Source organism: Nematolebias whitei, chromosome 23 (assembly GCF_014905685.2).
Source record: "Nematolebias whitei isolate Nwh7 chromosome 23, NemWhi1, whole genome shotgun sequence".
Classification (NCBI taxonomy): domain Eukaryota; kingdom Metazoa; phylum Chordata; class Actinopteri; order Cyprinodontiformes; family Rivulidae; genus Nematolebias; species Nematolebias whitei.
The window spans coordinates 12,691,461-12,708,576 of record NC_056520.1 but is presented as its reverse complement, the minus strand read 5'-3'; the positions used below and the strand labels follow the sequence as shown (position 1 = coordinate 12,708,576).

Genomic DNA, 17,116 nt, shown 5'->3' with positions numbered 1-17,116 from the left:
TATACACTAAGATGTGCACCAAGATATATACACTAAGATATATACACTAAGATGTGCACCAAAATATATACACTAAGATATATGCACTAAGATATATGCACTAAGATATATGCACTAAGATATACACTAAGATATACAGTATACACTAAGATATATACACTAAGATATATGCACTAAGATATATGCACTAAGATATATGCACTAAGATATATACACTAAGATGTGCACTAAGATATATGCACTAAGATATATGCACTAAGATATATGCACTAAGATATACACTAAGATATATACACTAAGATATATACACTAAGATATATACACTAAGATATATACACAAAGATGTGCACCAAGATATATACACTAAGATATATACACTAAGATATATGCACTAAGATATAATATATACACTAAGATATATGCACTAAGATATATACACTAAGATATATACACTAAGATATATACACTAAGATATATACACTAAGATATATGCACTAAGATATACACACTAAGATATACACACTAAGATATACGCACTAAGATATATACACTAAGATATGCACTAAGATATACGCACTAAGATATATACACTAAGATATATACACTAAGATATGCACTAAGATATATATACTAAGATATACACTAAACGAATGCCAAACGGTATGCTAAAAGATCTAAGATATATGCTAAACACTAATAACGTAACTTTGTGGTTCGTTTTTTGCGGGCTCGCTCTATCGTGGTTTTTCAAAATAAGATTGGACATGACACACAATGGCTTATTGATTTGTGAGCTGCACAATCGGCATGGAATCTTTTTTAATTTGTTTTTATTTATTATTATTTATACCTATGTGCAGCCCACAGCTGCGGGGAGAAGCTCCCTCCTGCAGCGGAGAAGTGGGCGTGGCCAAGAGCACTGGCAGGGTGCAGCCGGAGGCATAGACATTCTTTGCTCTTTTAGAGCGTTTAGAGTTTAGAAACATTGTTTAGAATATTGTAAGAGTGTGGGAAGGGTTTAAAATGCCTTGATATACTAAAATAAACCACTTTCTACTTGTACTACTATTCCTACGTCGCATTTTTTCACTAATCATGGGGCTTCAGGGTACGGATCCCCTGTGATAAACGAGGGACTACTGTATTACCAATTAAAGTGATGTTAGTTATATTTTTTTACATTCTTTTTTTTAACTTCACATAATTAAAGGGAATTGACAGAAAGATGCTAAAACTAGCCTTTCCTGTTGTGTTTTTTTTTTTAATACTATAAAATTAAATATCACATTGGTTTTAGTCAAAGCTTCAAAGGGCCACAGATAAAAGACTAAAGAGCCACTTGTGGCTCCAGAACCGCAGGTTGCAGACCCCTGGTCTAGACTCCTAACTAGTGACTCTGGTCTCAAAAATACAACATGGCAGCTTCCATAAACCTGGTCCTGCTCCTGGTCTTCAACTCCTAATGAGAGAATCTGAGGACACTTGGTTTGTTGTTTTAATGCTCGTTTATGAACGGGACCTGAAGAACCCTTGTGAATGAACTGTTACAGATAAAGTTTGCGTCACACAGGCCTGACGGTCGATAAGTTGATGAAACCATGATTTGTGTTTAAGAAAACTCATCCTTCTTGTTGCTTTTAGTTTTAGTGCTTCTATGTTAATAAAGCCAGTAAGAGTGTTTAATGAAAATATGAGTTATGATGTCATCTTACTTGGGCCTGTCACAATAACAAATTTTGCTGGGCCATTAATTGTCTTAGAAATTATTGTGATAAACTATAATATTGTTGGAAATTTGACAATAATTAGTAATCGTCAAATTTAAGAAGAAATGTTGGTTAATTTTTCTGTGTAGTGCCTTTTTTGACCACTGAATGGCAGTATAAGACTGAACTGAAGGGTGGATAGTGAGGGAGCGAGCAGCGTGTCTCTTTAAGAAAATGGGAGGGAGGCCCCTTGACGTGACATGGGCTGTCTCTCCTCGGTTCTCAAAATGGCGGACGCTAGGTGTGGTTTGAGCTCTTTAGCATAGCATTTTTCATACAAAGCTTTTAATTTAAAAAAAATCAGTAAACAAGTTCTCAGCTTCTTTTTGCAGAGAAAACCCACTTTTTAGACGAAGACACGGGTTTCAACCATGAATTTTGGAGCTTTGACAAGACGGAGGTTTTTCCCCGAGGTCGGCCTGTTAGCTTAGCTCTTAGTTTAGCTTCTCAACTTAGCTGCTTTTAACCATCCAATAACGTGATTTTGGACGATTAAAACGGATTTTAAAGAGAAAGGATAAAGGGAGGGGTCAGTGAAGAGCACCGGAGTTGAGCCTTTTGTTTGCGTCACTATGTGCTTATGTGCAGGGTGTTTTTTTCAATTTCAGGCAATCTCTCCTCGGCCAAAGAGTGCGAGTCTGTTTGGATTTTATTTGCCTCCAAATCCTATACATGTAGTCACTTTCATTACTTTTTTGTCTGTCCAAACAGATCTCACTTGTAAATGAGTCTTTGAGGCTCAGTGTGATTATCTGTATAAATAAAGGTTGGGGGGAAAAAAAAGGTGTGTCTTTAGAGTTCAGCATCCTTTTGTTTCCTTTGTTTTACAATGGAGTCTTTGCGTTTACATGCATGAGTGTGACATGCAGCTCTGAACTAAACTGTCACAGTTTGGAGCTGTCGCCCGCTTCCTGTTTCTTTGGATGGTGGCTTTGAGGCTCCATGACAACCACTCTGCAGTAAAACAGCATCTGACATTTTGTGGTCCCCTCTGACCAAAACACCTCACTTTAGGTTTCCAGAATCACGTAATTGAGCTCAATTCTGTGGCTTCAAACTGTGGCATTCCTTACTCTGAATGTCCTGGTTTTCCTGCTTAAACTGAATAGTTTTCTAGTGAATGGGTTCAAAAACAATAAATAAGAAACATGTTTTTTTCAGTGTAGAGATGCACAGCTGTTTCCAGTTAAAGTCACGAATATGTGCTTAAAACAGGTGGAGAAATTTTCCTTAAATGCTACATAGCTATGCACGTGAAGAGTCGGCTCCTAATATCTGAGGCTCTAAGTAAAGAGCAGGGCAGGAAATGTTGGAAGGGTTCAACCACAGCAGCTGATCCAAAATACACTTTAAAGCAGCTGAATGAGGCCAAACGACAAAAAGCTGCAGATTCTGATCAGTTTCATGTCTATTAGAAGAGAAAACTAAGAAGAGATTATTTAACCATTTACTTAAAAAGACATTGAAACGCATACAAGCTAAAAATAGCAAAATGCTAGCTGAATGCTAAAAGAAGCAAATTTATAGGTGAATGCTAAAAGAATGAATATGATAGCTAAAAGTCACACAAGTCTAGCTCAAAGCTAAAAATGCTGTCTCGTCTTTAAGCTAAATGTAGCAAAATATTAGGTAAATGCTAAAAGAAGCTAAACAATAGGTAAAAGCTAAAAATCACAAAAGGCCATCTAAACATTAACGTAGCAAAAAGCTAAAAAAAAAACAAACACATACAATCTAAAAATAGCAAAATGACAGCTGAATGCTAAAAGAAGCAAAATGAGAGCTAAAAGTCACAAAAGGCTAGCTAAAAGCTAAGGTAGCAAAATATATTTAAAAGCTAAGAGTGGAAGTGCAGCTAAAGATAGAAAACTAGTTAAAAGCTCAAAGTAGCAAAACATTAGGTAACTGTTAAAATAAGCTAAATGATAGCTAAAAGCTAAGTCACAAGAGGCCAGCTAAATGTTAAGGTAGCAAAAAGCTAAAAAAAAAAAAAAACCCACAAGTTAAAAATAGCAAAATGCTAGCTGAATGCTAAAAGAAGGAATATGATAGATAAGTCACAAAAGTCTAGCTTAAAGCTAAAAAAAAAAAAAAAAAGCTAAATCTTGCCTGTAAACTAAAAGTAGCAACATATTAGGTAAATGCTAAAAGAAGCTAAATGATAGCTAAAAGATAGAAGTCACAAAAAGGCTAGCTAAACATTACGGTAGCAAATAGCTAAAAAAAAAAAAAAAAACGCATACAAGCTAAAAATAACAAAATGCTAGCTGAATGCTAAAAGAAGCAAAATTATAGGTGAATGCTAAAATAAGCTATTTTTATTCTTCTTTCGGCTGCTCTCTTCATCAGGGGCTTAAGGGTCTTGGTGAAGGGCCCAGAGTGGGACAAATGGCATTTTTTATGTTGTCTGTACCAGGAGTTGAACCAGCGATCTTCCGATCACAGGCCCACCTTCTTTAACCTCTCCACCACCACGCCCTCCCCCTAAAAGAAGCAATATGATAGCTAAAAGTCACAAAATGCTAGCTAAAAGCAAAGGCAGCAAAATATATTTAAAAACTAAAAGTATAAGTGCAGCTTAAAGTAGAAAACTAGTTAAAAGCTCAAAGTAGCAAAAGGCTATCTAGAAGCTAAAAGTAGACAACTGTAGTTTGAAGCTAAAAGTAAAACAATAGTAGCATAAGAACACACACAAAAAATATATATCTTAATGTATTTCAATGGGGAAAATGTCCCTTTTTTCATTTTGTGACCAAAAACTTCGAAGATTTGGGTTTACTTAAGAAGACAGCAAAGACAACCAAAAAAAAAAAGTAGCTAAAACCTGTTTGGTAATTTTATAGAAGAATAATCAATTCTTTTTTGCATCAAGCTGAATTTGAACTTGTTAGAGAAGACACTAAAAGAAGAGTGGGGATTACTGTAGGTGGGGAAAGTGTCTTCAACTTTAGTAAATCAATGACTGAACTCACAGACTGCCGTGATCGGCTCTTTATCTCACCTACCTGAGGAATTCAGAGCCGAGGTGGGAGGTGGGCGAGGTTGAAGGAGGCGCACACATCAACCATAAAAAAATTTAGCTTCTGGACTTGAATGAAAAGAACATTTCTAAAAATAAAACTATATCCTGGTAAATGATTGTGTTAACGAGCTTCATTTTACAGAATAAATTATGCTTTAGTTCCTTCTGTATGTGCAACAGTCTCAACAAGCATCTTGAGCGCAAACTCCTTTTCTGTTGGGCTGCATTATTTAAAGTACAAGTTTCACGGTGTCTAAAAAGAGTTTCAGGGTCATACATAATAATGATAGCTGAAAATTCAGAACAAAGTACGAAGAGAAACTGTTTTATTTTTCCCAAAAATCTAACAAGTATTTTAGCATAGGAGTTTATACACAACATTCATAGTAACTTAGAACACCTGGAGCATTTTATTTTATGTATAGATGCTGAAAAGCAGTGAGCCATAATGTTTTTGTAAACTTCTTTTACCTATAAAGTCTCTCAGTTCTTTAAAATTTATATCCATTTTATATATTTTCACCCACAGATCTAATATGTATTTTGCCTGAGTCACTTTGCGGAAACCGTCAATGAGAGAAAATATGAGAGCATGAGAAAAATCAAACAATAAAAGTTCCCCTTTGATGTCACTTCCTGTTTCACTTTAGCCACGTAACGTTCAAAAGAAAATATGCCGATATGTTATGCGACAAAATGGGTCAAATCCTATGTAATATGCCAAGTTTCTTAAAAAGTATGCGGTTTTCTTTCACATATTTGTAGGATATGCACATCATGGGCATGTTACGACCCTTTTGAGAAGAATGTAAGACTTTATTTTAGTGTTTAACTGATAAAAACAGTTTCTGACAACTGGATACTAGCTTCTCAAATTCTAACACTCAGAGATGTTTGACAGTCTAGGAACAACGAGGAACAAGAAGACCATAGACATTAGTTAACGGGTACAGTTTTCAAACTATTTCAGTATTTTTTTCTTATTATTCGGGGTCCAACAATTCTATGTCAACAAGTCTTTAACATCTTGTAGACATTTCAACAGAGGCAGCAGTGGATGAGAGACATCCAGTTTAATTGGCGAATACATTTGGGTGTCATCAGCATAACAGTGAATATTTATCCTAAAGACAACGTATATAAAGAAAATAAAATGCGACCCTAAAAGGACCAAAACAAAGATGTGGGTACATGGAAACAAAAAAAAATACCTCTCTGACAAATACAATTTAAGCCTCAACAATACCGATCCTTAGACCATTAACATGTTTGTCTTGACAACAATGTTATTACCCAAACCAAAGGCGGCAAGTAAATCTAAAAGAATTAAACCAACAAAGCAACATGAATCCACAGTTAAAACATTATAAAACTCTTCAACGTGCTGTGACAGCATTTAAAACCAAACACAAACCCTGTTTTTAATCTAAAAAGGTTCAAAGTTTAATTTGGAATCACTGAATTGGTGCAGGCAGCACTGTGGCGCAGTTGGTAGAACTGCTGCCTCTCAGCGAGAAGGTTGCCGAATTGAATCCCGGCCAGGGGTCTTTCTTTTATTTTTTCATTCGGCCTTTATACAGGTTAGTTTAATTGTGTCACGAGGACACATTTTCAAGAGGGACCTGTTTCAGTGATATATCAGCTTATCAAGGAATTTGACCACCTAATGGAAAGAAAACGAGGGTTGGAAAGACTCATAACTACAGCAAGTTATCACACTAAACTATTTTCAGAAAGATCACAATGATAAATATCAAAGCACTGAGGATATTACGGTAGATGACGAATTATATTATTTCTGGGTGGAGTTTGCATGTTCTTTCTGTGCATGAGTGGGTTTTCTCCGGGTACTCCGTTTTCCTCCTGCCGACCAAAAACATACATGTTAGGCTAATTGGTAACTCTAAAACATCTCTAGGTGTGAGTGAGAGAGTGAATGTTTGTCTCGTTTGTCTCCATGTGTCCCTGTGATGGACTGGAGACCTGTCCAGGGTGTCTCCCGCCTCTCGCACAGTGATAGCTGGATATGGGCACCAGTGCCCCCCGTGACCCAAAAAGGAAGAAGCGTGTAAAAAATAATGGATGGCTGAATGAATTGGTGCACATTTGTGTACAGTGTTCCCTCACTTACGAGGGTTACGTTCCAGACACCACCGCGATTGGTGAAAATCCGCAATGTAGGGATGCCAGTGTTTCCCCTAGTTAACTTGCCATGGCGGGGTGCTCCTCTCATCCATGATTTTTGTTGACAGGGAGGAGACATGTTTGAGCACAGCTTGTACCAACAGTTTTTGAGCGGGGGTGGCGTTCAGCATGAGGGAAGAGGCGCCTTTAGCTTTTTAGCTAGAGCGCCTGTATTGCATGCTGCTAGCTTAGCGTGACACGTTTGAGTTGTGCGCTGTTTATACAGTTTTTTGAGTGTGTGTGTGTGTGTGTGTGTGGGGGGGGGGGTTCAGCTTGAGAGAAGAGACAACGTGAGTGCTGCCTTTAGCTTTTTAGCTAGATAGCCTGTATTTTTTCGCTACTAGCTTAGCGTGACACATTTGAGTTGTGCGCTGTTTATACAGTTTTTGAGTTAGTGTGTGTATGGGGGGGCCGTTCGGCTTGAGAAAAGAGGCAACGTGAGTGCTGCCTTTAGCTTTTTAGCTAGATAGCCTGTTTTTCGCGCCTCTAGCTTAGTGTTATGTCAGTGCCGGGTGGAGAGAGCAAGTTCAGTTTGGTAGGTGGGGTGCTCAGTTCTGTTGACAGGGTGGGGCATCCCGCTTGTATAATGGTAGGGGAAACACTGATGTGTCGTTATATTTATTTTAGTATTTATATATATTTTTTTAAGGCTTTATAAACCCTTCCCACACTCTTTCAATGTTCTTAACAATGTTCTAAACTCTTAAATCTACGTAATTTTTAACAGTACAAAAGAGCACAGTGAAAGAGAGCAGACAGACTGATGCTACAGTTACTGTGCCAGTCAACGCCTGGAATACAGAGCACATTGCTCTGGTTGGTCGCCTTCCATCAATCAGCCAATCGTGTGTCGTGTACAATCTTACGATGAAAACCCATGAAACAGTGAGTCCGCGATAGTCGAACCGCGAAGTAGCGAGGGACTACTGTGCAGTATACGTAACTCCAAAAAGTCCACGGCATGTCTGCAAACACGCAACTTGTTTTTGCCACAAGTCAGGGCAGTATCTTACCGGGCTGTGACTGTTGGCAACTAGTTAATAAGAACTTTTGTAAGGGATTCTTAAAAATATTTTATAATGTTCCAAGGGGTTCACTGTTTCCTTTCATGAGGCGCAGAGGCTCGTCGTCCTGTTGCATGAATTTTGAACATGTTCAACAAATTTTGTCAAAAAAGTCCCAGAGTTGTTATGGGTGACTTGATCTTGATCCATTTTACTGTCACAGTCAATTGGTAAATTTATTTGACTCGTTGTTAATAAAAATGTTTATCACCAGCTCCCCTCCTTCTGCTCTTTGTAAAAAAAGAGTCAAACCAAACCGCCCTTTTGCTGACTCTTATGTCAGCTGCACACTGCAGTTTCCACAGCGTTGTTTCTGGTTCAGCTCTGTAATTAGGCCCTCTGTGGCCTGGCGGCATCCCTTATTCAGATGCTGGTCCTCTGAGTCCAGTCCTCCCGACCTGGACTGGACGAGTCCTGCAAAGACATGCTGAGCAATATTAAAGCAGTGAACACGCTCCGCTTTCAGAGCAATACATTTCTTCTTGTGCTCGTTTATCATGTTTTTGCTTATACTGGGTACTGACTGGGACCATCAGGCTCCACGTAGAGCTCTGGCTCAGACGAGCTGCTTTCTGTGTCATCATTGATGACGGTGAAAAGCAGGTGAACAGTAAATAAAATGTGCGGGAAGCCAGAGCATAAAGGATTCTGGGGTTTAGCCCCACTCTTTGTTTGAATCCAAACCATACATACATCTCCATACATCGCAACAGTGTTGTCTGAAGGTGTTATTTCACTGTCATCAGGATTCCCGAGTTTCTCTCTCCACCTTTTTAAATAAAAATGTCTAAACCCTGTTTGTCTCACTCTAGAGACTGTCTGAGATTGATCTGTTCTGTTACTATGTAGGGAAGTAACTACAATTTTTTTTATTGTGAAAAAAAAAGTAACTTGTAAATTAGTGAATAAAATGTCTATACATAATCACACATATTTCAGAATAGCCAGGAATGACCCTCAAAGCACAAGTTGGAAAAATTTCCAGTATTCCCTCGCTCATGGTTGTTTCTCGCTTAAGAGTGTGACCATCTTTTGTTGATCGTGGATCTTTCAGTGACTGAAGTCCACGTATGGATGCGCAGCCTTTCCGCAGACTGAACAGAGGGTAGTCATTGGACATCTTCGTCAATCGCGATTGGCTACTTGTTGTTTTTGCTGCCTTTACCTTCGAGGCATTCTATTCTTGGTTCCTCTAAGTAGTTGATCCCCTGACTAATGGATGTCCCCCAGTTTGGCACACTCTTCCCAGTTGGTCCAGTCAATGCTGCATGACTTGAGGTTTGGCTTCAAGGTGTCTTTGAAGTGTTTCTTTTGACCTCCTCTTGTTCTTTTCCCTTGCTGTAGTTCGGAATTGAAGATCAGTTTGGGTAAGCGACTGTCGGACTGTTGGACTGTTGGACAAGCTCATTGAAGTTGTTTTTTTTTTTACGATGGATTAAATACAAATCGCCACTAAGGACACTGATGTTTCTTGAATAGTCATTTCAGCTCCGTTGAGAATGCTTCAGAGGCAACGCTGATGGAAATGTTCCAATCTTTTTGGGTGTCAGCAGTAGGTGGTCCACATTTCAGAACCGTTGAAAAGAGTGAGAACAACTACGGTATTGTAGACCCATCTACCCATCTCAAATAACGAGGGAACACTCATTCTTTGCATGAAGAGGCTTCTACGATAATTTAACACTGCTCAAAAAAATTCACAATTTCATCAAATCTATATTTTTCTCATATGGGTGATAGTGTCCTTAAATAAAAGATCTGTAAACGATATATGTGACCAGGTGCCTACTGCTATGCGTTTGTTTACATACAGAAAACAGTCGAAGTAATTAAAAAATGATAAACAATGGCGATGCCTATAGAAGAGCAAGACCCTCAAGCACCGACTCGCGTACCCCCAGGGGTCCAGGGACCCCAGCTTGAGAACGACTGGGCTAATTGGTAGCTCTAAATTTTCCCTAGGCGAGAGTGAGAGAGTGAATGCTTGTTTGTCTCGTTGGTCTCCAAGTGTCCCTGTGATGGAGACCTGTCCAGAGTGTCCCCCCACCTCTCGCATAGGGACTGTTGGATATGGGCACCACTGACCTCCGTGACCCAAAAAAGAAGAAGCGTGTAAAGATGATGGATGGATGTCTGGAGATAAACAGATAGGTTAGGTGGAAACGGTAAACTTAACGCTCTAGAAGTTTAGAGTGTTTGAACGCTGAGCTCCGTCTTACGTAAATTTAACTTGTGCATCTTACATACAATTACCTGCCAGCTGAATGTATTTGGAAGTTCTTTTAGTAGCGTTGTAATGCGTTTACAAATCATTATCAGATTTCTGCAAAGCTTCCTTTGATCTTTACCCTCCACTCGGTGTCAAACTACCGTTTTCTACGCGACGGACCAGTTTTTCTGACTGAAACGGGATTGTTTCCTGTTTAAAGTTTCAAGACGTAAGCGGCGCGTCACTCTCCGGTTCAGGACGGGAAGCTGAGGTCACAGTGAGTGAAAGGGATGCTGAAAGAAACGAGGCAGAGTAAATATGAGGCCAGAAGTAAGACTCTCGGACCCCCCTGTTTACAAAGCTCGTCTAAAATCAGAGCTGTTTACCTGCTAACAAAAGAGACAACACTGACGTGCTGCCAACGCTTCCCCGTCTTATCAGCTTCCTCACATGACGAATTGCCATTGTGTATCTGTTCCTCTCAAACCCAGCTGGTCGACGCAGATAGCCGCTTGTCCTGAGCCTGGTTCTGCTGAAGGTTTCTTCCTCAATGAGGGAGTTTTTCCTTTCCACTGTCGCCTTCATGTTTGCTCAACATGAGAGTTCTGTGATGGCTGCTCCTCAGATAAATAATATTAAATTATTATTTATGTATATGAATGTTTCTGTTCAGTGCCCTGAGACGACTTCTGTTGCGACTTGGCGCTATATAAATAAACCGAACTGAATAATTCCTGATTCAATGCAAAGATTTGAATCATTCACCCAAGCGAGTCAGTAACCCACCAGCTCTAGTGCTTGAAGCGTTCCTCGGTGGTGCTCAAACCGAGTTCTGACTCACTCCTGGTCCCAGTTGGTAGTTTTTTTACTCTGATTCGATCATTAAAAAAAATAACATGTACAAAAAGTCAGTGTTTTGATGTGGTTTCTTCTTTATACTAGCAGGTGGTTGTGTATTTCAGCCATATAAACATTAAACTGATTTGTACCATCTCAATACAGAACTAATATTACTACTTATACAAATGGTTAATTCCTGCTAAAATAAGAGCCCTATAAATAGCTCCAAGCTCACAGGTAATGCATCCTGTCAGGGGCACTAATTGGCTTCCGTACGGAGGCGAAGAGGGGTTTCAAACTATCAACTGTAGTGTTGATTTCATTGCTTCGGGGCAGCCGGATCCGACAAATTGAGCTCAACATTTCACATCAAATAATCAAAAGTTAGCTGGTTGGCAGCCAGAGGGGGAGGAGGGGGGTAGGAAACGAGGCGAATAAAGAGAGAATAAGGTGGGCTTTCTCTGCTGCCCCCCTCCAACACAGTGGTTTCTCTGTCCCCAAAGCAGAACCAGAGCGTACATTTATTTTTACGATATTTAAACAAACAAATAACAAAAATAAATCAATAAGAAACCTCGAAACTCGACCAAAGTGTGTTTAGGAGCCCCTCTGCCCTGTCAGCGACGCACAGACCACCAGTTTCTCTGGTCAATATTTGAGGAGCTAATTTGGAGAGTTTGTCCTCTGGAGGAAAAAAAAAAAAAGAGGGGTTTTGTGAATTTAGCCATTTTCCTGTCGGCGTGTTCGCATAATGTGGCTTTCTTATCGGTCAGGTTGGATTTGTTCCCGTTCGCCTCGGCGCCGATAATGCAGCTGTGATTTAGAGGCCGCTCCCAGCATCGCCCTGAGCTGCCGGCTCTGTTCGGAGCTCTACTACCTTTTTAAACCGCCGTGCGATAAGGAGCACGGCGTTCGAAAATAAAAGGCAAACGCAGCTGTCAAAACGAAAACAAATCTAGGCTAGAAGAATTCTCCGAAAATTCAGTGTTTCAGCTGAGAGCTGAATGAAATTCATTGAATCGGGTGTTACAGTTCAAATAAAAGCAGAACGAAAGGCTAAAATTAGCTCAACTGTAGCTAAAAAATTAAATTGACCAAGTCGTACACTAACAGCAAAGCCTTAGCTGCGAGCTAAACTCAGGAAAACAGTCACTTAAACCTGAAATTAGCAAAACAATAGCTAAAATTAACAAAAGCCTAGCTATATGTATCCCAGGGCTAGCTAGAAGCTCCAAGTAGCATAAACCTAGCTATTTAAAAAAAGCGTAAGAAGTTTGCCTGTAATTTTAGCTGTTTTTTGTGGAGATGAACTGAAGCAAAACAGCTGACATCATAAATGTGTGTCCTTTCTTTAAGCTACATTGCATCTTAACTCGGATTTAAGTTATTGTATTGTTCGCCACAATTACCAACGGAAACCCAACTATGGTACTTCTCGTTCAAACCAAACTTCCTCTAAATCAAATTTCTTCTACAAGTCAATCCTCAGTAAATCACACCTTTTCATTTTCACTGTTCTCTGTTAGTGAGGTTAATAAACTGTTAAAAGGTCTGGACACGAGAACATCTGCAGACCCTGACAACCTTCGTCCTTATTTCTTATGGCTAGCACAAATCATTAAAGTACCGGTGTCTCACATCTTTAACCTGTCCATAAGCCAAAACTCCATTCCAGACTCTTGGAAAACAGCTTTTGTTTTGCCTTTAGTGAAGGGAGACCCTACTATACTGAACAACTATCGTCCAATCTCTAAACTCTGTGGTTTAGCTAAGGTTCTAGAAAAATGGGTAAATACTTAAATCAAGAAGTATTTGGACTCATAACGTCTTAACTCTCCATCAATCTGGTTTCAGGAAACAACGCAGCTCAATGACTGCTTCGCTGAAGGATTTTAACGACATCGTTGAAGCATTGGATGCTAAGGATTGTTGTGCTGCACTTTTCTTAGACCTGTCTAAAACTTTTGGCACTGTGGATCATAACATCTTGTGTCATAAGCTCTCAGAAATTGGTCTCGCAGAACACACTATTATCTTTCAGATCAGAGGCAATGTGTTTAACATAATGGTACTTCTTCCAGCTATTTAACAGTCAATAATGGTGTACCACAAGGTTCAGTCTTAGGTCCCACCCTCTTTACAATCTACATAAGTAATATGGCTCAGAGCATCCCTGATGCAACCTTATATTTCTATGCGGATGATGCAGTTGTTTATTGTCGAGCTAACAGTTGCTAAGGTTTTCCAGCTCTTACTGTCTGCATTCAACATCATCCAGTCAGATTTGTTCCATCTCAAACTGGTGCTAAATGCAGATAAAACCAAAGGGATGTTGTTTTCAAACAGGAAGTCGGTACCAGCAGTCCTTCCTTCTATCTAATCTACGAATGGTGTTCCTATTGAGTTTCTCGATACTTACAAACACTTGGGAATTTTGGTCGTTGTTTAGTGATATTATTTACATGAACGCTCCTACAAGAACCCTGCAGATGTTGGATGCTGTCTATCATGGTGCGCTAAGATTCATAACTGGCTGTGATTATCGTACCCACCACTGCACCCAGTATTCACTGGTTAACTGGTCATCATCAACTTCACACAGACTCTCCCACTGGTACATTTTCATCTTTAAATCACTTCTTGGTCTGCTGCCTTCATACATCTCCTCCTACATGTCTCTGCGTGAGTGCAGCTACAACGTGCGCTCTCAGGACATCATTACCTGCAGTGTCCCATCAGTGCGCACTGAATTTGGTAAAAGGGCCTTCTCCTACTCCGCTCCTGTTTCCTGGAATATCTTGCAAAATGATTGTAAGTTGTTGACTTTGACCTCTCTAAGGGATTTTAAACATCTGTTAAGTTCAAGGCAAAAACCAACGTAGACACGTTCCTGTTTTTAGTATCTTACATCGTTTTATAATGTATCTTTTTTTGTTCTTTTATATACTTCATTTTATTTGCTTTCATATGAATGTTTATTGTTGTCTGTACCTCATTTATGGTTGTTTAAATTAGGTCTCTCTTGGAAACGAGTCCTCATGGCCCAAATGAGACTAACCTGTATACATAAAGGTTGACTGAATAAGGACGTTGTGTCTTAATACGTCTCCACACTGAACTCTGCTGCAGTAACTTTTACATCCATCTTGTTCTGTTCTGCCGTGTTTAGACGCTTCCTGCTCTGTGGTCTGAACCCTCGGACTCTCTGGGCTTCGACGCCGAGCTTCAGCAGTTGTACGTCGCCGCCGTCGCTCACAGGAAGCGTAAACGGTCAGAGGAGCACCGTGTTGAGGAGGAGTCACCTGCTGCGGAGACATCAGGTGTTTGTTTGAACCGTCTTTTAAATCTACACTGGACTAAGTCGTTCATTGTGGGAATGTTTATGAAGCGTTCACACTATTGTGATCCATTTTTCTTCCGTACGTTTTTCTGCATCTTTCTCGTCCTCCACATTTCAATCTATTTTAACAAATCATATATCAGAAACGTTCAGCGCTTTCAGGACAATCCTTCTATGACTTTTGGTTTTGGTGCAACTTTAGCTTTTAGAAATATTTAGCCTTTTTTTTTTCTCATAGAAAATGATTTGAGCTCATTTTACATCCTTTAAATCTTAAGATCTATTTACAACCTTTTACTGCTCCTTTCACATTTTGTTCTGCTTCGGCTTTTTTCAGCTTCCTTGTGCAAAAAAAAAAAAAAAAAAAAGTCAGCTGCTTTCAGCTAATTTCAGCTGTTTTTTCAGCCGTTTCTTGCTCTGAGAGTCTTTCTGCTAACTACATTTTTGTGCTTCTTTTAACTTATTTTTGCTAATTTCAGCTTGTTTTGCTCCTTTCAGCTTATTTCTGCAAGTTTCAGCTTCTTCTTCTATTTCAGCTACTATTTAGCTGTTTTATGCTAAATTAAACTTTCAGCTAATTCCACATTTTTTGCACTCATTTTAACTTTTTTAAGCCTAATTCAGCAAAAAATATGCTCTCTCCACTTCCTTCTGGTAATTTCAGCTTCTTTCTGCCTTTTTAGCTACTTTTCAGCTTTTGCTTTGCTAATGTCAGCTTTTTTCAGATATTTTCCACTTTTTTGTACTTATTTCGGCTTCTTTCAGCAAACTTGTTTTTTTCTGCATTCTTCTGCTAATTTAACTACTTCATAGATTTTTAAGCTTATTTCAGCTGTTTTCAGATAAATTCAAGTTTTACTTTGTAATTTCTGCTACTTTTTACGTAATTAACATATTTATGCTAATTTAAGCTTATGTTCCTTTCAGTTTTTTTCTACTAGTTTAAGCTTTTTCTGATATTTCAGCTACTATTTAGCTGTTTTTGTGCTAAATTTAGATTTTCAGCTAATTCCACACTTTTTAGCTCATTTCAGCACCTTCCACTTCCTTTTGGTTTAAGCTTCTTTCTGCATCTTTTTAGCATTTTTTAAACTAATTTCAGCTAATTTTAGCTAATTTCCTAATTTTTTGTGCTCATTTCTGCTTATTAAAATCTAATTCAACAAATATGGGCTTTCTGCTTTCTTCTGTTAATTTATGCTTGTTCTTCCATTTCAGCTACATTTCAGCATGTTTTTTTCCTAATTTCAGCTGTTTTTCAGCAAGTTCTTCTGCAATAAGCATTCACACTGCATTTTCACTGGAAATGGAATTTCTCTAGTTTCATTTTATTAATTTATTTCATTTCACTTTATTTAATGGGGTCTAAATTAGTGAAAACATGAGTTTTTATGGTTTTATTTTACTTGTTATTATTGTTTTTAGCTTTATGGGGGCGGGGTTTCACTCAGTATTTCATTTTTCCTCTGTCTAGTTTAAAACTTCGGCTTTAAGTTTCATATTTTTGGTATTTATTTGTCCAGCCGTAGAGCTGGGATCCACAGCAGCTACAGTTCTGCCATCAATATTCTCTCTTCTTTCTAATTTCTTCTGAACTTTTTTTTTTTTTCAAGCTTACACTTCTGCACACTTTGAGCTTTGTCATCCATTAAAATATCAAAATGTGCGGGTCATAAAAGCTGCAGCTTTTAGTTTTTGTGACTTATATAATGTTCCCTGAAATCTTCAGTACTCCGTTTATTTTTAAGCTTTTAGCTACCGTTTGGCTATTCTGAGCTTCTATTCTGCAAGTTTTAGCTTTTCTAATCTTTTAGTTGCTAATTTTAGCTTGTGTTCTGCTAAATTTAGCTCTTTTTTTTTAAATGTAGATTTGTTGTGCATTTATTTATTCTCACTTGATCTGTTCACACTCATAGGATGTGATTCGGCTACTCTAGGGATGCACTGATCCACTGTTTTCACTTCCGATACCGATGCCTGAGGTTTGGTATCGGTATATAACGATTCGATTCCGATCTGATACAGACAGATGCTGAATTAGCTTAAAACATTTGTTTTTTAAACGCAGACATAAATGTACTGAATTACAAATTTTCTTGAAAACTCTGCACCAGTACAGCACACTTAAAACACACCAGTAGCTTCACAAACATGTAAAAACAACAGTTTTAATTTGTTCAGTCCGTGCAATTATGAGTATAACATCCAATGCAAAATAAATAATAATAAAGATACTGAAACTGACAAAATCAACAGGTTGGTCAAACGTGAAAACATAAACTTCAACAAACCTTTCAAATGGTTCAGGAATTCTAAATATAATGTAAAATAAATAATAAAGGAGCTGAAATAAGAGGAAAAAACAATAGCTTCTCTAGCTTGTTTGACAGATATTTTAAATATACAGCAATCAGCTCCTGTCTGTATGGATCGTCACAATGGCGCAATACCAGATCAATGTTTTTTTTTTAATTTCGGTACTGATACCGATACTAATATTAGATCGGTGCATCTCTACCAATACCTGATCATTCATTTTTACCCAATATCAGTATACTGATACTGATACTATTATTGGATTTGTGCATCTCTACCAATACCCAATGAAGATTTTTTATTATTTTTTTTGTTATCTGTACTGATGCCGATACTAATATCAGATTGGTGCAACAATATCTGATAAATAATTGT

At 38.4% G+C, this 17,116-nt stretch overlaps 1 protein-coding gene across 1 annotated transcript in view; it reads left to right on the top strand.

The window, feature by feature from the left end:
* The window catches only part of nhej1 (nonhomologous end-joining factor 1), a 32,519-nt gene that overhangs the window by 14,431 nt on the left and 972 nt on the right, over positions 1-17,116 (top strand). The window contains exon 6 of the mRNA XM_037696296.1: positions 14,255-14,405. Coding sequence (XP_037552224.1) covers positions 14,255-14,405 — 151 coding nt within the window. The remainder of the gene's footprint in view (positions 1-14,254; positions 14,406-17,116) is intronic.